Source organism: Dicentrarchus labrax, unplaced genomic scaffold, assembly GCF_905237075.1.
Source record: "Dicentrarchus labrax unplaced genomic scaffold, dlabrax2021, whole genome shotgun sequence".
Classification (NCBI taxonomy): domain Eukaryota; kingdom Metazoa; phylum Chordata; class Actinopteri; family Moronidae; genus Dicentrarchus; species Dicentrarchus labrax.
This window is the reverse complement of record NW_026136719.1, coordinates 29,978,765-29,996,776: the sequence shown is the minus strand read 5'-3', so window position 1 is coordinate 29,996,776 and position 18,012 is coordinate 29,978,765. Positions and strand designations below refer to the sequence as shown.

Here is an 18,012-nt window from a genome sequence, read left to right as displayed (position 1 = left end):
CCCACTGTTTCGGTGGTGACAGGTGTGCTTGGATTTACACACACACACACACACACACACACACACACACAATGACTACGCTCGAAGACGAAAGTGACAATACATTTGTGACAGATCTGCTGTAAGGTTTGTGAGAACAGAGAGGGTGAGGGGGAAAGACAGGCTGAAGAACAGGTGAGAGACACAAAAAAGAGAGACAGGAAAAAGAACTAATAAAAAGCGAGAGCATGAGACACAGAGGAGTTGGATTCAGCAGACAACCCTCAAGCCTATACAAGTTAGTGATCTTATCAACCATCTCCATGTAAAAACCATAGCAGACATTGTGGATGACTGGGGCCCCTCCGTAATACATGAACTATTAGGTGTGCTTTTAACAGGGTGAGGTGCAGCAGAGCAGAAAATGTTTGTGAATTCATGTCAGTAGTGAAAAATGTCCTATTGGCCCCTCAGTGCGCAGTGTCATGATCTGGCAAAAGCTCCAAATATGGCCAGTCTGAACTTGAATTTTCTTTTTGTGGCCTAATATGTGTCAAGCATTAGTAATAAGTCGGGCGGTCAAGTGTGAGTGCGACAGGAAATAAAACGCAGCACTTTGCAGCTCTTTGTAGTTGATCTATCATGCTGCTATCATGGTTTCCCACCAGCAACAACAGAAGGATAATATACAAAAGCAAACATTCTTAAATCCGTCACATGTGTTGTTTTGGGATAAATATCAAGCTGTTAATGTGGTCTGTGCTCTCTGCGCTGTGAGGGGAAACACACACCTTCTTAGAGTGAGACGCTGCCCAAGGTATTAACAATGACACATTGTGTATGGGAAAACACGTTGGCATTACTGCACTTGTAGGGACCAACGCTGACAACTCCATCGTGCTACGCTACATGCAAGGAGTATTTTTTTACCTAAATATAATCCTGTTTCCAACTGAACTTTGCCCTTAATCCATTATTCCATACTCTCTTAATTCTTGTTTTATGTATTCTCAAACTCTTAAACCTAAACTCAAAATCCTCCAAATACCTCAACCGTGTTTTCGTGGTGGAGGAGAACTCACAGGAGCCCTTTCTTGTTAAATTCACCAACAATAGTCTCAGAGCCTTTTGGGGTCTCGGGGCTACACCCTCTACAGTTTAAATGACTTTACAGAACAGTCATAAAGGAGGAAGGCCAGCATTCCCTATGAAAACAACAGCTTTACAGGGGTTTGCATGCAGTCATTCATATTTAAGGTGACTTTCTTTGCAGTGGGTGTCTGTTGGTCCCATTTTTGGTTATTTAATTTCTGTCAGTGTACAGGTTGCTGTGGTTTAGTGAGGTGTGGTTGTAGGTAGGAGGTCAAAGCCAAAGAGAGAGAGAGCTTAAAGAATCAGTTACTGCAGTTAATTTAAAAGTTAGTAAAAGCAAAGGAGTTTTTAACTGGTTATGAAACAGTCAGTTTAATATTGATGTCACTGTATGACCTACACAAACAAACAAAATGGAAAAGGATTGGCTATTCTTAATGCCTGCCACTGGGTCGGGTTTCCCTTGAAATCAATAAAGTGAGAGGGCGGAAACACTACGGCTTTTGTCACCAGGGGTCCTTAGAATCAACACAAAATGTTCCTTGTAGAAGCTTTAAGTTTTAAGTTTATGTTAGGCAATCAAAGTGCCCTCTGTCATATTAGACCAGTCATATCTATAGCAACTAAAAACGAGAGGTTCACACGAGTGACAGGAAATCCTTTCATTTTAGGTCTAGATTTTTTTTAACATGAAAATAATAAATTTCAAAGCCACAGTAGTTTCTCAATCCGTTCTCATGCCCAGGTTGCCAAATACAGACGCAAGCTGTGTTCAGTTATTTGCAATCTGCAACTTCACCGCTAGATAAATCCCACACTGGTCCTTCCACAAATTTCAGATGCGTATAAAATTTGAATGATTATTATGTTTGTCCAAGGTTTGCTACAAGTCTTTATTTTCACCCTCTAATGGTAGTGACAATGGTAACAGTAATTGTATTGTTTACAGTAGTTCCAACTGGGAAATAGAGCACATCTCTTTTTACATAGACTTGTACTGTATGCTGTATTAACCCCCCAGTAGTCCAGCTGGTAAGGTGAGAAATATACCAAAAGGTGCTGAAAATGCTCTCTACACAGTTTTCAGGTAATCTGAGCAGACATGCAGCGCTTTTCTTTTCACACACTCTCAACCCCCTTAGTCCAACAACTCTGATCCTTTCCCTCTTTCTCTGTTTCATCTTTGCTTTTTTTCCCCACACTTCCTCATTATAAGAACGTTCCTTCCCCTTTGTATACCGGCAGTCTATTGATAATTTTGCATTGACCATTAAATACTGTGAAACACTGAAAATGAGAAAAACAACTGGTTGGGTGGATTTGGAGGATTTGTGCCTAACAGCATATTGAATGCTACACAAGAAACACACACTCTGTGATGTGTTTGTTTCAGGGGGGATTATCTCTCTCCTCTTTCTGTTGTGTCTCTTTGTCTGAATACAGACGTGAAAATCTCCAGGCTATGTGGGCTAGACGTACACACAGAAACCCACCCCACACACACACACACACACACACACACACCCACCCACCCACACACCCACACACACACACACACACACACACACTCACACACACACACCTTTATGCATTATTAAAAGATAGTTAAACCAAGCAATAAACACACACACACGGGTCCTCATCTGCTGGTCTTTGTCACCATGGTGACAAGTGTGTGTCCTTGCCAGAGACCAGCTGGTGGACCCTGACTGTGATGGGAGTGATGTGTGTGTGTATGAAAAAGAAAACCAAAACAAAGAAGGAGCGCACCGTGCAGCATTGACTCTGTTTTTCCCATTATATGCCTGGACACACACCTGGAACCCAAGACAAAGAGAGGAAGCACAGCCGACATTAGCATATTGATCTTGTATTGATTGCCAGTTGCAAATGACTATTTATTCTCCAATTCATCCGTTAGTATCTTTATTGTGGTGGGAGCAGTGTCGACACTCCAGACAGCATACCATCTGTTTCCACCGCTCTCGCACAGAAACGTAAAGAGCATGCAGAGACAAGTCTGGCTGTCTGGTTGGCACAGGAAGACCTATGTGTTTGTCTCATTTGACATGATTACAGACTTTCTACTACCAAAACATCCAGGCCTCCTTTCCATCATTCCACTCTTACTTACTCACTCCCTCCCATTTGTTTGTTCACGTAAACCATGTATTAAATGTCAAACTCTCAGAGCACATCAATTCAGTCTGGAGGTCATACAGAATAGGACTTTGCCTGGAAGGAGTGTCCACTTGAAAGGGCTGAACACAGGGCTACTTTCCATCTGGAGTAAAAGGCAAAAAGGACTGCCATGAGCTGAAGAGGAGATCTCTTCTACAACAAAAAATCACTCATCTTTTTAACGTTTTTTTGGCTTTATTAGTCAACATAGCAACGAGCTGATAGGAAGTGAGGAGCGATAGAGACGGGGGAGGAAGGGGTGGGTGGTAACATGCAACAAACAAAGCCAGACTCAAACCAGTCGAGACGACATGTTGGACGTCTTCATGGTAGGGGACCCGCGGTGTCTGTAGATAAACATGGCTCATTCTAATGTAAAAAAACAAGATTCTTATTTTCAGGTGATAATACACTAATAAAAACATACAACAAGAATATTGTGATACTTGGATTAGGTTACGGACTACATTTTAACAGATAATTAGTAATTGTATTAAACTAAATTTTTTAAGTAACCCTCCCAACTCAAAAACAAGTAAGGAGGTCACTGGGATTATGGATCTCTCTGGATCTACAAAAATATTTCACCTGACAAACTGCTTCGTCATACTGATCATTTACTGGTGTTATTGTACTATTGGTATGTCTCTTATGGGTAACATACAGGATAAGCAAAATAAATACACATATAACAAAAGGTGGCCTACACAGGAATGATCCCATCAAATCTTCTATTCTCAATTATTTCTACAGCTCTATCAGTGGTGTGTTCAGATCCTTTACTTTAGCAATACCACACTGTTAAAATACTCCACTACAAGTCATTGTCCTGTGTTCAAAAAGTCCCTTCCACTCAAAAATCAGTGTTTCTTCTTCTTCCTACACTGTGCTGTTTGAATGCTGTATGTGCAGAATTTGAAAAAGGAAATTATTCATTTTTTTAGTGTAAATAATATACATTTCTAGGGTGGATCTTTAAAGCCTCTACAAGGAACTTGAATTTTATGTGGAAAAAAGTGGTAGTGTTTCCACCACCTCGTTTCAATCATTTCAAGCCTGACCATCTTCTCCCTGATGGTCTTGTTTGTTTATGTAGGTCACATAGACAGCACTACCTTTCAGTAAACGTATTAAGTAGGCTATGAAAAGTAAAACAATCCCAATCAGTGTGTTACTTTATACCCAGTATGTTTGGATTAATATTACTGTTGCATTAATGTGTATGTTGCATTGCTGCAGATGTTTCAGCATGAGCTAATTCTAACAACTTTCTATACTGTTGGGTAGTTTGATCAACATCAGTGTATCATATTCTGTAAGATCCTCATATGTTTAGTGTTGCTGTCCTGTTAGAAACAGAGATCTCTACAAAGACTTTTCATGTGAAACCCAGCCATTTTCGTGAGGACACAGCTCTCGTCCCTTATGTGTGTAATTTCAGTCTACATGAATGGCCAGACCTCATGGAGTATCAAATTAAATGTAAAAGGAGCTCAACGATGTCAAGCTTGTAATGTACTGGTATAAAAAATAATTTATGGCTCTGCAGCACTGATCAAAACTGATTTTTCTATCATTTTCAAACCTAGTTCCCCTGCGCTTTGTGTCCACCTTAAACACAATGCATATTGTCCACAATAACAGATAAATATTTATTAAAGGATGACAGATAACAGAAATAACATAACAGAAAATGTACAGTATTTCAGTTGCAGGGAAACAAAGTAAAGAAATGCACACATGAGTTTGTCCAAATGTGATACAAAATGGAAAAAAGACAAGCGGATGTACTGACAGGGAAAAGCAAGCTGAAGTAATGTATAGTGTCAGAATCCTCTTTATTTACATTCATGTAATTTTACATTGGATTTTACTGTACTGTGACTATACTAAGACTGTACAAGCCACCAGAGAGCAGCAGTGGAAAACAGATCCAATGTGATTTCAAACAGCCCCTTCGATTATAAAACTCATGGAGCGCCCTCTACTGGCTTCCCCCCCCCATCATAAAGCACGAGGGTAGGGGAAAGCAAGTCAATGCAACTAATTTAGGAAGGAGCAATGAAGTAGCACTTTACTAAAGTGCCTGAACATAACCGCTGTTTGGTGTCATGGTGACACACTCTTGCTATTATTGGATGTACACCTTCATCAGGTACAGGAGAATGTTTACAATATAGCAATCACAGTTGGGTGGGGCAGGGGATGTGGAAGTTCATCCCCTTGTGCATCACTGGTCACTACTCATCCCTTCTGGGCCAGATCACCGTGCGGGAGACAGGCGCACACACAGTAGCTGTCTAGCTGTCGTCGGCCTGCAGCATCTTCTCGATCTCTTGGTCCCATTGGTCGTCTTTGTTGTCCGACTCAGTCACCACCTCGTACTCCTGAAGCTCCTGCTGCAGCTCCTTCTCCCAGTCCGCTGACTCATCTGAATGTAAAAGAAAGGGAGGGTTATGAGCAGGGCAGTTATTTAATCAGTGCTGGAATGTAACTAATCACTCATGTACAAATTTGAGGTACTTTACTTTATTTCATACTTCCTACTTTTGCCTTTTACTTCACTACATGTGTTTGACAGCTTTAGTTACTGGTTACTTTACAAATTAAGATTGTTGCATACAAAAAGAGGAAGAAGAGCTTCTAAAATATGATGTTTTGTAATAAATGTAACTACCCAACAACATATACCAGTACAGCTGAAATTATTAGTCTATTAGTTATCTGATTTTGAGGTTTGTACTGTTGGTTAGACCAAACAGGCATTGTCAAGGTGTCTCTTTGGACTCTGGGTAATTGTGATGGTACTTCTACTGTTGCAGATGAATCCAAGGAAAATAATCATCCGTTGCAGTTCTAGGTTACAGATTACTGTGAAAGCCTGAAGTCTTCAAACACTCACGAGAGCATTAAATATTATCTGCATTATGTCCAAGATTTAAAAATGTGTTTTTCGTCAAACTAATTAAAACGCTTTGCATCGAATAAGACAGTGGCATCCCAAGCCACCTCAGCCTTAGTAGAGTACCGGCGCTTGCCAGCAATCTCTAGGGCTCATCTTTACTAATGTCCCTTGTGATCACTGGCGAGGAGCACTATCCGTGTCTCAGCGGGTCCCAAAACCCCAAAGGTGTATTTAAAGGGCTCTAATGTCAACCTCGACTTATTTTTATGACCATTCTCTCACTCGCTTAGAACAGAATCCTCGCTGACAGTGCATCAGTATCCAGAGGAAAAAGAGCTGCATTACCAACCACCACAACAAACAGTCAATGGGCTGGTGGCGCTGTTTCAACATGCAGGCTGCTGGTAGGGAGAAAGTATAGTGTGAATATGTGAGTGTGTGAATAAAGTGGATTTGATGGAGAATGTCATCAATTAATTTAAAAATGTTTCTTGAGCTGCTCCTGGACCAATTTCGCTTTACAAGGAGCATGATCTATTATAACATAAAGAAAGTCGGTAATATCTGTCAGTGACTTTTAAAATGCCGGGAAGTGAATAAATAATTATTGATTCATTTATTTGGAACAGAAGGCAAGTAATTATATTTTCTTAGTTCTGTCCAATGAACGATTCCTGTTCCTCTAGATTTACAGTCAATAAGGGAACAATAAAGTTATTATGCTGCAACAATGTCCACCTGAGCCTCATCCTTTAACCTGCTGTTGTGCTTCCACTCTAAATCCAAATTGGCTGGATAAGTACAGTAAGTACTTGCAGTTGTGGGACGTGATTACCTAAGAGACAACAAGACAAATCAATAGAAACTCTTAAAGCTAACCATCAGGAGAGGGCACGCTGTCCTTCTTATCCAGCACCAGCTGCTCCATCTCTTTCCTCAGGTCCTCCTGGTTGATGGCCGTGGAGTCGAAGGCGTCGCTCACAAATTCGGAAACTCCAGGACTCGTCGACATCTCCTCCTCTTCTTCTTCTTCTTGCGGTGGCTGAGAGTCACAGTGACAGGGCAGAAACTCAGCGTAATGTTCTTTTTTTTTTAAGATTGTTGGGAAATATGAAGATGTGCATTCACACCCACACACGTCTTCATTTTAGCACCTTACCTTCTGTATGTCGCTGATGGAAACTGGAGGAGTTTTTGGTCTGACGCTGTCTACAAAAGATAAAGAAGTGCTGTTAGTTTTCCATAAGCAAATCACAAGGTGGTTTTTGTTCTACTGAATGACCCACTGATTTCCCCATAACCCACAGCACAGGTTACTACGTATAGAAGGTGTGATGATGCGGATGGCGAGAACTGAAGGCTTGATTCTCATTTACTTTTCACATGAAAACCTTCCTAACATCACATTCAGCACGGATGCCGTATGACGCTACAACACGAGCTGCGCCTACAGGGCTCAGTCACACCACAACTTCAGAGTCTTTTGCTCCCAGGCCCTCCAATCAAATCTCAGACTTCTTTCCCAAGATGACAAAGCCCTCCTGCTCCTGACGATGAGTCCAAATCTAACAGCAATCTTTGTGGTGTAATAAGTTATTCACAGATCAGGGACACATAAAGTGACAAAGCAGATTTTTCTCTCTTACCACATGTCCTGTTGTGGAACATCAGTCTTTATGTGCCCGTTGTAAGTAAATAGGCAGCAGACTAAGAATACGAGGCCATGCACGCACAGGTTAATTTATGGAGCAAGACACGGGTGATATGATAAGGTGCAGACAGAAAAATAGGGTGAGAGAAGAAATACATTATTTGTTACCTGATCTTTTTGTACACAGTATATTTTCTACACAGTGATTTGTAAAATGTGAACCAAAGGCACATTTATAAACTTAATTTTGTGTGATTTTAATTCATTTTAATTATGTGATTTAATTCTAAACTGAAATTTTGACATTTACAATCTCTTACATCCAGACTTTTTTTTCATTCTGATTGAAATCATTCTAATTAAAGATTTCAGGTCAACTGTTGAGATGGGATGTGATCTAATATGGTTTGGTGTGTACATGCGCAAAAAGTGATTCATTTGTTCATGCTTTTGTAAAACAGTGAGTGGGTGGGGACGGATCCATGTTTGTTGTTTTAGGATTTAGCGTTGTCACACTTTTTCCACAAAGTTTTCCAGCAGTTTTCAGTTTGTTCAACACTTCTAACCTTTATTTATTATTGTTTATTTTTTTCTTGGACTTGTTTGAATAGGTTATTTCTTATTTTCTTACCGTCTAATATTATCAGGTTTTTAAGGGTTTGTTCCGTAAACAAACTCTCTGCTGGGGTCCAGTTCAGTTTGGAAGCTGCCATTTTTGGAAGTGGAGAAACATACCTACCCACACAGCCATAAAGTAATCAGGTTCAATAATTCACATGGTATAATTATTCTTGAGATGTGTTTATGAAAAGGTTTAAACTACCCCACTGCAACCAACTGAAATTATAATCTGTTTTGGCCTGTTTATTATTATTATTATATTATTACTGTTTGTATGGAGTATTTTTATTCTGTTTGGGCTTTTAAAATAATTATAATTGGAATATTAGTTTCCCTGTTAACATAGCTGATTGAGATTTCACCGCCAATGATAGTTTAGAGCCATGGTTCCCAACCTGGGGGTTTTACAGGGGTGTCACAAGGCCTTCTTGATTTTAAGGGGTGTAAGAAAATATACAAACTAGGCCTGTTCTGCATTAAGATAATTTATAACAAGCAAAGAGCTAACAGAACAAGTATCAGGGAGAAGAAAAGAAGCCTGTTAAGTATGCATGATTGTTAAAAAAACAAAAAACAAAAGAAAATAGAGAGATAACTGTATAAAAATTTCCCAAAAATATCTGCTATCTGATCACAAGGTCAAGATCACTGCAGTTATTGCCTTCACTATTTACAGTTTATCAGTTGCTCTGTGCTGATACAAGTTGTATGCCTCTAGCTGCTGAGGTTCACAGTGAGACTACCAGACAAGTTCCACCAGAGTGAGTTGCATGTATAGCTGTAAAAGCAGCACTGACAGCGGCCCACGTTGATGTGAATAACAGGTGAAATGACCCTGTGGAGCATCTCCACTGCTGTTAAAGCACGGATTAAAGTCTGACCTGTTAAGACGACGTCCTCAGGTGAAACACTGGCCCCTCTGTCCTCACCGTCCTTCTGCTGCTGCTGGGCTGCCAAAGCTGTGAGCTGAGCCGACTGCTTGATCAGAGACACCCGGTAGAAATAATTCCTCCAGAAGACCTCCTCCTTCACACTGTCAAACACAAACACATCATCGTCTGTTCTTGTTGACTGCACAGGTAAATGTAGCTGCTGAAACAAGCACACGGTGTACAATGCATACTGTGCACACAATCACACACACACAATGCTGGAAAACTACTGACTGTTTAGGAACCAAGTCAAAGCGCATGCGGTTGAGGAGCTGGTCTTCCTCCAGCATCACTGCAGCCAGAGGATACATCTGCTCCATGTCGAAGTGGAACTGAACACCAGCGGGAGGGTCTCGCAAGAAATTTCTCTTGTCCTGCAATCAGAGAGCTCGGTTTCAACACCAAAGGGCTAATTATTCCAGAGATGATCAGAAGGATGTATTGATCAAAGACAGACGTAATGTCACAGACGTGTCGACACATTCATATAGCGTATGATGTCTTTGCTTACGGCTGACAGAGCAAGGATCTGCTGCTGGATCGTCTCCTCTTCGTTGTAGCCGACCCAGGGAGGCACTGCTGCTTCTACACACAAACACAAACACAAACACACCTCAGTCACATATTGTGAAAAATGGATACAAAGTACATCTGACAAAACTAGGCTTCAATGAGGTGTTGCATCACTCAATCGCAAGTCTTATCTCTAAAAATACACACAAGCATACACCTGGATCTGTGATAGCAGAAGCTGTTTGAACGGCACAAGCTATGAGAGCTGATAACATCATGGCATCATCATTTCTGCTGCGAGTCCACTGCTTCACACTTTCTGTCGATACGGCCTTGCAGAAGAATCTGAATTCATTTGGACATTTTAAGAAGGTGCGATTCACACTTCACTGTGAAACACTGCAATGTTGGGACAATTCAATACATTACATTTGATTGACTCATTTCATTGTATTTCAAAAAAGAGGCAGGAAATAGAGAGGATTTTAAATAAGTAATATATTTCAGTTTCCCACCTGGCACTCGGGCAACGCTATTAGCAAATAACTTGGTAGATTTTCCGTCTGTATATACTGTATATGTTCACTACATATTGTATGTCTAGCATCCTACTAGTTATTTTCATCATATACTCTTTTTCTTTTTCATTGGTGTTGTATTTCTGAAGTTCTTTCACTGTTTGTTCGATGTTCCTTTACAAACAGTGCTACACTATATTGGGTTTTTACTTTCTTGTGTGTAAGTGAGCGTCATTAAAAATAAATTCTATCTTTTGGGTGTCAAACACTCACCACCTGGTGGCTTAAAAGGTGGCAGTAAAAAGAAGCGCAGTGCTCCGTCACTGAGAACAGAAGCTGACGCCACTCTGGATTAACACAGATTACAGTGGATTCTAATAGTATCACTTTAAGTACTTATGAAACCTACAAAACCTCATCATAGAAATAAAGGTGTATTAATACATATTACAACATTACTACTAACACTGTTTCTAATGACATGGTGTGCAAAACATGTGACTTCATTGGTAGCTAGTTTGCCATGTAAAGCAAGAGTTCTTTAACAGAATAAAGATCTATTGAGGAGAGATCATCTTAAGAAGATTGTTGTTTTGCCTTTTGATTTTACCTGATTTTTTTGCTTTCTTTTCCTGGACAAACTTCTCTTGCTCCTTTTGGAAATCTCCTAGAAAGGTCTGCATATTAACACACACATACAAATACGTGTTAAAAGGAGGAAACAGTTATTATTTGGTAAAAAAAAAAAGTCTCTCAGGCAATCTTTCTAATGGATATTGTCATGATAATGTTATGTTGTTTTGAGCAAAGTGCTGCAACAAGTAAAACCTCACACATTAACCCAGAGCTCTGAATGCTACCAAACTTGTCAGACCAACCAAAGGGGCCACATACCTTGTCTATGATGCCGTCGATTTTCCCTTCTTCCACAGTCTTCTTGATGGTCTGAGCTGTTCCTACCACCGACTCAGAGATCTTCTTCGTGGCATTGGAGGCAAAACTGAAGATGTAATCTTCAGACAGAAAAGGAAGGTAAGAAAATGGTGTGGTTGACAACAGCATCAGCCTGTGGGACTGTCACTAAAAACGAACGCTGCATGATATGGTGAAAAAAAAACAAAAAAACACACACATTGGGATTATTTTGACAAAAACTGTGATTGCTAAATGATTCATGATTAGTGGGAAGTGTCATTTTTGCATCACAATTTTGATTTCCTAAAAAAAAAAAAAACTATTATAATTGTGCTGATGAGATTTGTTAGGGGTTCTCTCAGATCTGGAGAGAAGCTTTGTAGGCCAAGCACTCTCTGCAGCACTACAGCACTTCATTATAATGCTGTTTGTCTCACATTTGATCAAAACACTGCAGCTTCTTGCGATTTGGATCTTGTACTTGGCCATATTGTTATTAGGATAATATTACTATTAACTGTGCAGCCTTACTAAAAACGCTGCCAAAACATAAATATATGAGAAGACAGCAACTCCTGCTACATAATCCTCTTGTAGACAGACAGACAGACAGACAGACAGTCAGACAGACAGACAGACAGACAGACGTCGCGCTGAATAAAAGCAAATCCTCGAGACACCGAGAAGCAACTTTGCTAATTACCTAGCATGACGGTAAATGGAGTTAATGGTAAAAACTACGATAATATATGGAAACTTGTTGTTTCTCACCACCCAGTCCCTGGCCCTGTTCAGAGTGTTCCTGGTCGGCCTCTGGTTCTCCATCCTGGTCAGCTGGTTGCTGTTTGTTTACCTCGTTTTGTGCTTCCACCACCTTTTCTTCCTGCTCCACATTCAGGCTTTCTTTGTCGTCCGGCGCCTTCGTGTACGTCGGGCTCTCCAAACCCAACCACGTCCCTAAACCTTTGAACATACTGCGCGGAATAAAATAACTGTAGGAGGAAAAACAACAACCTGAACAGAGGATGATTCTTGACTTCGAACCAGGAACTAAACCGACAGGATTTCTTCTTCTCCGTTTGATTTTTGTGTAGCTCGCGTTGTGTGTTCCCGCCACTCAGTGGTCGAAGTGGTGTACTGATGCGTTCAGGTGCGCTCTGGGTCAGCGGGAACACAGTGGCTGCAGATGGATGCAGATGTAGAGGTAAGGTTTATAATGTAACTGACAAGAAGCGGAGAAGGAGTAGCAATAACGTGCATACTTCCTCCTTTTAATTACATTTTCTGTTGTTTATGATTTATTTATAGGGTATGTGTATAAGGTTGTTGTTATTTTCTCTTGTTTTTTGTTTTATTTTTTATTTTTACACGTTCAAAATAAACGTAAACGTAAACAAACAAACAGACAGGTGCAAACTCGCCTCGGTGCTTTGGTCTGAATAAATATACTGAACTAATTTTGGCAATGTTATTGAATTGAATTGATTTTTTTTTTTTTTTTTTACCAAACCCTACTACAGACATAAAAATATCTAAGTAAGTATAATGTCTGTATAAAGTGTATTTTTATTAACATTAGTTATTATACAAGACTCCACACAGTTCACCAGTAGGTGGCGGTAATGAGCCCGGAACTGTTGCACATCTTGTAACAAACAGACGAGGAGCAGGAAGACAGACAGACAGACCGGTGGGCTGATGTAAGGCGGGCTGAGGTCAGTTTGCGGTCGATTGCTGTCTCAGTATGTCTTTATATTATATATCTGTTAGCCTGGCTGTAGGCCGGTGTAGATAGCACTGTTATTCCCCCTGAGCCTGACCTGAACCTGAACCGCTGCAGCACAACTGAAGAGGACGGAGTAGCCGGACTGCGAGGCCGTTTACTTGTAAGGAGACGAAGTTCCACCAGACTTCTTTTAAAAAAGAAGTCACTTAAAGCATAGTGAGTTTAAACTTAACCTTTATCGGGAACATGAAATAACTTTCAACATATAATGATTAATTTCGGTCTTGTGCTACAATCGGCCGATAAAGGAGAGCGATTTGGTGAGAAGTGACAGTTGGATGATACAGTGTACAAGATAAGCTGCTGTAACACGCAGAACAACTGATCATACAACAACATCATTTTATTAAGCAGACCCTAATGTCTCGCACCAGAATGTTACATAATAATCATTATTTAGTTATTTCTCTTGTTTCTAAAATAACAATTGCTTCTTACTTCCTTCTCCAGGTGGAAAATGAAGACCCTGATGGTGTTTGATTTTGACCACACTGTGGTCGATGACAACAGTGACACTTGGGTGATTAGGTAAATACTATATTGATTGATTCAATGGATAATCACTGTAAAATACATTAAGTATAGATCTTTACTGCTGCAAAATGTATGCAAATGAATAGGAGCACTGACCTGCTACAAGACTGATACTAGGACATTGGAAACCACACTGCTAGGATCACTACAGTATAGGAAATATTTGATGTATTATTCTTTTAATTACAAGCAACATCACCACTTAATCCACAGTGGATCTTCTTTGTTGTCTCTCGCCCCAGATGCCTTCCAGGTCAGACTCTTCCGGACTCTGTGAAGAATTCCTACAGAAAAGGCCACTGGACTGAGTTCATGGGCAGAGTGATGAACTACATAGGTGAGAATTCCTTATCCTGTCTGTAGGCCATCCACAGAGCGACTCAAAATGTTTGTACATCAACATTTTATCGCTCCCTCCAACCTGCCTGTTCTTCTGTCTCCTGACCTTTTCTCTGTCTGTCCATCCAGGAGACCAGGAGGTCAGTCCAGACAGGGTCCGCAGTGTGATGGAGACCATCCCCTTCACAGCTGGAATGACGGACTTGCTGACATTCATATCGGAGCATAAAAGCACCATCGACTGCATCGTCATCTCTGACTCCAACACCATGTTCATAGACTGGATCCTCCGCGCATCCGGACTCCAGGCAGCCGTCGATCAGGTTTTCACCAACCCGGCTAAGTTCAACGAGCTCGGGTACATGGAGGTACAGTGCTACCACTCTCACGACTGCGACCGATGCCCCGTCAACCTCTGTAAGAAAAAGGTCCTGGAGCTGTATCTCTCGGAGCAGGCTGATGGAGGCGTGGAGTACGAGCGCATATTTTACGTGGGGGACGGTGGGAATGATCTCTGTCCTACCTCCTGTCTGAGGGGGCATGATGTCGCCATGCCCAGGAAGGGGTACACCCTGGAGAAACTGCTGGCCAGACTGGAAGGTCAGGAAGACAAGGCTTCTCTGAGAGCTAAAGTCATTGCCTGGAGCAGCGGCACTGAAGTCCTGGAGGAACTGAAAGCAAGTATGCAGTCGTAGTCGCGGCCTATCAGCGGTACCTGAGATACTGCACTTATGGCAAATATAGAGTCTGCACTGTAGAGGGAATATGCTGCTCCCCAGAATTGTTTAAAATGTAGTTTTTATTATCACGACAGTATTTTTAATTTTTAAAGCGAAAATGTTGATGGTGGAATGATTTTCATGTAATTACAAATCCTTTAAAAGTGATGATTCTTCTGCAGGAACTTTTATCTCTGAAAACAGTAAGGACAACAAGGTTTCAGTGATTGAGGTGGGATATGGAGGCATCTGAGCCCAGTTACAATACAAATACATTACAAAAACAACATTTACGCATGCAGTGTGTGTTTGACAGTGGATCATAATTCAGATAAGGTTATATTTAGTATAATATTCAAGATCTGGTTGACTGGAAAGTATGGGGACTGCTGCCCTAAAAGTTTTTTTTTAAGTTTTTTAGCGCATTAAAAGTGACAGTTGGAAAATTTGCTCATTAACTTAGTGCTTAGAGTTATACGAGAAGATTGATACCCCCTTCCTGTCTGTACACGAAATATATAAGGCTACAGTCAGCAGCCAATTAGCCTAGCTTAGCTTAGCATTAGGACTGGAAACAGGCTGGAACAGCTTGCCTTGTTCTGTTCAAAGGTAAAAGAACTCCACCTACCAACCTACCAGCACCTATAGGCTAAACAACATGTCTTCTTTTTCTTGTTTGTTTAATCGAAACAATGAACCAAGGAAATATGTTAACCATTATACAACACAAAGTTGTATAATGAAATGAAGGCTTTACAGTTCTTTCGTCCTGCACACCTAGAAAAAGAGAATTGAATTCCTAGAATAACATGGAAATTAAAATAAAATAAACCAATCTATACTGTTATTTAAATGGATATACACATTTACACCCATGAAACAATGTTGCAGTGCATTTTTGGAATTTGCGTCTTTCATCTTCACAAAAAAAAAAACCGTGTCAAACAAACAAGAAAAAGAAGCAATCTTTTATTTAGCTTTACCGGTGCTGGTAGGTGGATTTTGTTACCATTGGACCGAGCCAGGCTAGCTGTTTCCCCTTCCTTTCAGTCTTTGTGCTAAGCTAAGCTAATGGACTCCTTGCTCTATCTCCATATTTAGCTGACAGACCTGATAGTAGTATAGACCTTCTCATTTAACTCTGGTCAAGAGCAGATAAGAGTATCACTGCAGGCTAATTCCCAGGTGTCAGCTCTCAACCATGAAGCTCAGCAGGTGTTCATCAACCACACTGAAACACACCACATTTGTATCCACCCTGTCAGTACTTAATGTCATCACAATATGTTCAATAAGAGTTTATAAATGTCACTCAGCACTTCAGTCATGTGTGAAGCCATTGCAGTTTGCTTCACTAACACTATAAAACACACAAACACTCTTTATGACTTTATTTATGTATTACCACTGTGGCAATAGTCCCTTTTTTTGTTCAGCCATCGCTCATTTTATTCTTCACACCTGTGCTTTTCCTACTGCGACAAGACAAAACATCTTCAGTGAAAAAGGTGGATTATATTATAGCTACAGTAGCTAGCTCAGGGCTGCAGCCACCACTCTGAATGCATACCACCTCATGATGAACTTACCTCAGTTGCAATATAATACAATATAAATTAAATTGATAAAGATTAAAGAAATTACAGTGTTTCAATTGTTGAAACATTTTTTCTAAATTATTGAAAATGCAAACTGTCTTGCCTAATACACTTTTCAAACTATGTCAAAGTTGTTTAGTGTTACTTAGTCTTACATCTGAAAGCCTCGCTTCCAACAGTAAAAATAAGTTCAGTTGCTTACAACCCTAAACCGACACATAACTGAGCTAACAGGGTTTATTAGCTTATTATATTGAGTTCTTTAGACAATGTTTGCTACTCTGTGCCTGTGAACACATCTGCCCTTTAGTGATTTCAACTGATTTACATCTAAAGTCTGTGGTGTGTAGCCAGATCTCTGAAGCTGTCTTGATTGTTTACACCAGGTTTGGATTGATCTGGTGTTAACTCTCAGTTGGCTCCGTTAAATGGCACAAACCATAAGTATTTTTTAAAGCTAAATGAACAAAAATTCTGTTTTTCTACAATAGCCCACAGATGTACTAAGTCCTGTGAATAATTTTCCTGAGTGAAATCCAGAAGCACTGTTTTAACATCCGTCCACACTTTACACGTTTGAGAAAGTTCCAGTTTATTCAGTAATATTATCCAGATAACCAGGAAACTGAAGATAGTGTTGGATTAATCCTGGGACTTCATCCAGGTTTCACATAGCCAGTTTATATCACTGGGACAGAGTACTGGGTTTCCAATTTCATGGAAACACATGCTTTGAGAGATTTGTGTTGACACTGTCATGAGGCAACATGTGAAATGTTATGTTTGTTCTTAATCTTGTAATTCTAATGATGCAATTAAAACCAGAAACCTCTTGTATCCCTGTTTGTTTTCTATGCACTGTTCACTGACTGCAACACAATGAAACAACAGTCTAACAGTTCAGTATTTAACTGTGATGGTGTGGTGTTGGATTGCATTATATTGTAAGATCTGTCTATAATTTTTGCATTCTATATATAAATGGAGTGGACAAAGGACTAGAAACTCCTAATGCAGCCCATTAGATGTCTAAAAGGGGCGTTGGAGCCATGCAGACTCTGTCACCACTACAGTATGTTGGCCCTTCATTAGTCGTGGAGAATAGTGCAGGTGTAACCTGCTGAGAAGTGTCCAGTCAGTCTGTCAAAACCCTCTATGCCAGCGCATGTTACCAGGTGATGGCTGTAATGGACACAGTTTGCCAACTGAAAGAGGAAAAAATGAGAGTGAGTGAGGATAATGGAAATATGAGAAAAACAGGTGTAATATGTGTGTTTAGTGGAAAGTTGTAACAAGGAAATGGGACAGAGATTAATGATTAAATATGAACTAGGACTAAGGAAAGAGTGAAGTTAAAAAAAATTGTATTTCTATTTTTTTAATTTTCAAGAAATGGTGAGATGTGATTACAGCAGTCACAGTCAGTCATTGCTAGGCTGCTGTGTTCACCATCTTAGTTAAGCATAGTAGCATGTTATTATTTGCTAATTAGCCCTAAAAACAAAGTACAGCTGAGCTTGATGGGAATGTCTTCTCATCTGTATGTATAGAGTATATATAAAGTAAAGACCTTTTTCACAGCAGCCATTTTGACATGAAATAGTGTTCTGTTCTGTTTAGTGTCAACAAACAGCACCCTGACTCTGTTTGACCTACATGGTACAGAACCATAATTAACACCTGTGTTTACCCTATTTATACGATACCCTATTTCATGTCAAAATGGCTG

General features: G+C 40.2%; 2 protein-coding genes across 4 annotated transcripts; one reads left to right on the top strand and one right to left on the bottom strand.

The window, feature by feature from the left end:
* Nucleotides 1-4,890: 4,890 nt before the first annotated feature.
* Nucleotides 4,891-12,384, bottom strand: LOC127352047 (synapse-associated protein 1). Its single transcript, XM_051380145.1, has 9 exons — nt 12,079-12,384; nt 11,287-11,405; nt 11,003-11,069; nt 9,873-9,946; nt 9,596-9,735; nt 9,311-9,462; nt 7,317-7,366; nt 7,037-7,199; nt 4,891-5,683 (listed from the first exon to the last, which is right to left on the bottom strand). Exons 1-9 carry the CDS (start codon nt 12,278-12,280, stop codon nt 5,553-5,555), a joined length of 1,098 nt encoding a protein of 365 aa, XP_051236105.1. The 5' UTR covers nt 12,281-12,384; the 3' UTR covers nt 4,891-5,552.
* A 530-nt stretch (nt 12,385-12,914) lies between these two features.
* Nucleotides 12,915-17,120, top strand: phospho2 (phosphatase, orphan 2). Of its 3 annotated transcripts, none has more exons than XM_051380147.1 (4): nt 12,915-13,022; nt 13,544-13,621; nt 13,870-13,964; nt 14,096-17,120. In XM_051380147.1, the coding sequence occupies exons 2-4, from the start codon at nt 13,551-13,553 to the stop codon at nt 14,659-14,661; spliced, it is 732 nt and encodes a 243-aa protein (XP_051236107.1). In that variant the 5' UTR covers nt 12,915-13,022; nt 13,544-13,550; the 3' UTR covers nt 14,662-17,120. The 3 variants fall into 3 exon arrangements, with proteins under 3 accessions (XP_051236107.1, XP_051236108.1, XP_051236109.1); XM_051380148.1 differs by having other exon boundaries at nt 12,948-13,193; XM_051380149.1 differs by having other exon boundaries at nt 12,948-13,249.
* Nucleotides 17,121-18,012: the final 892 nt, after the last annotated feature.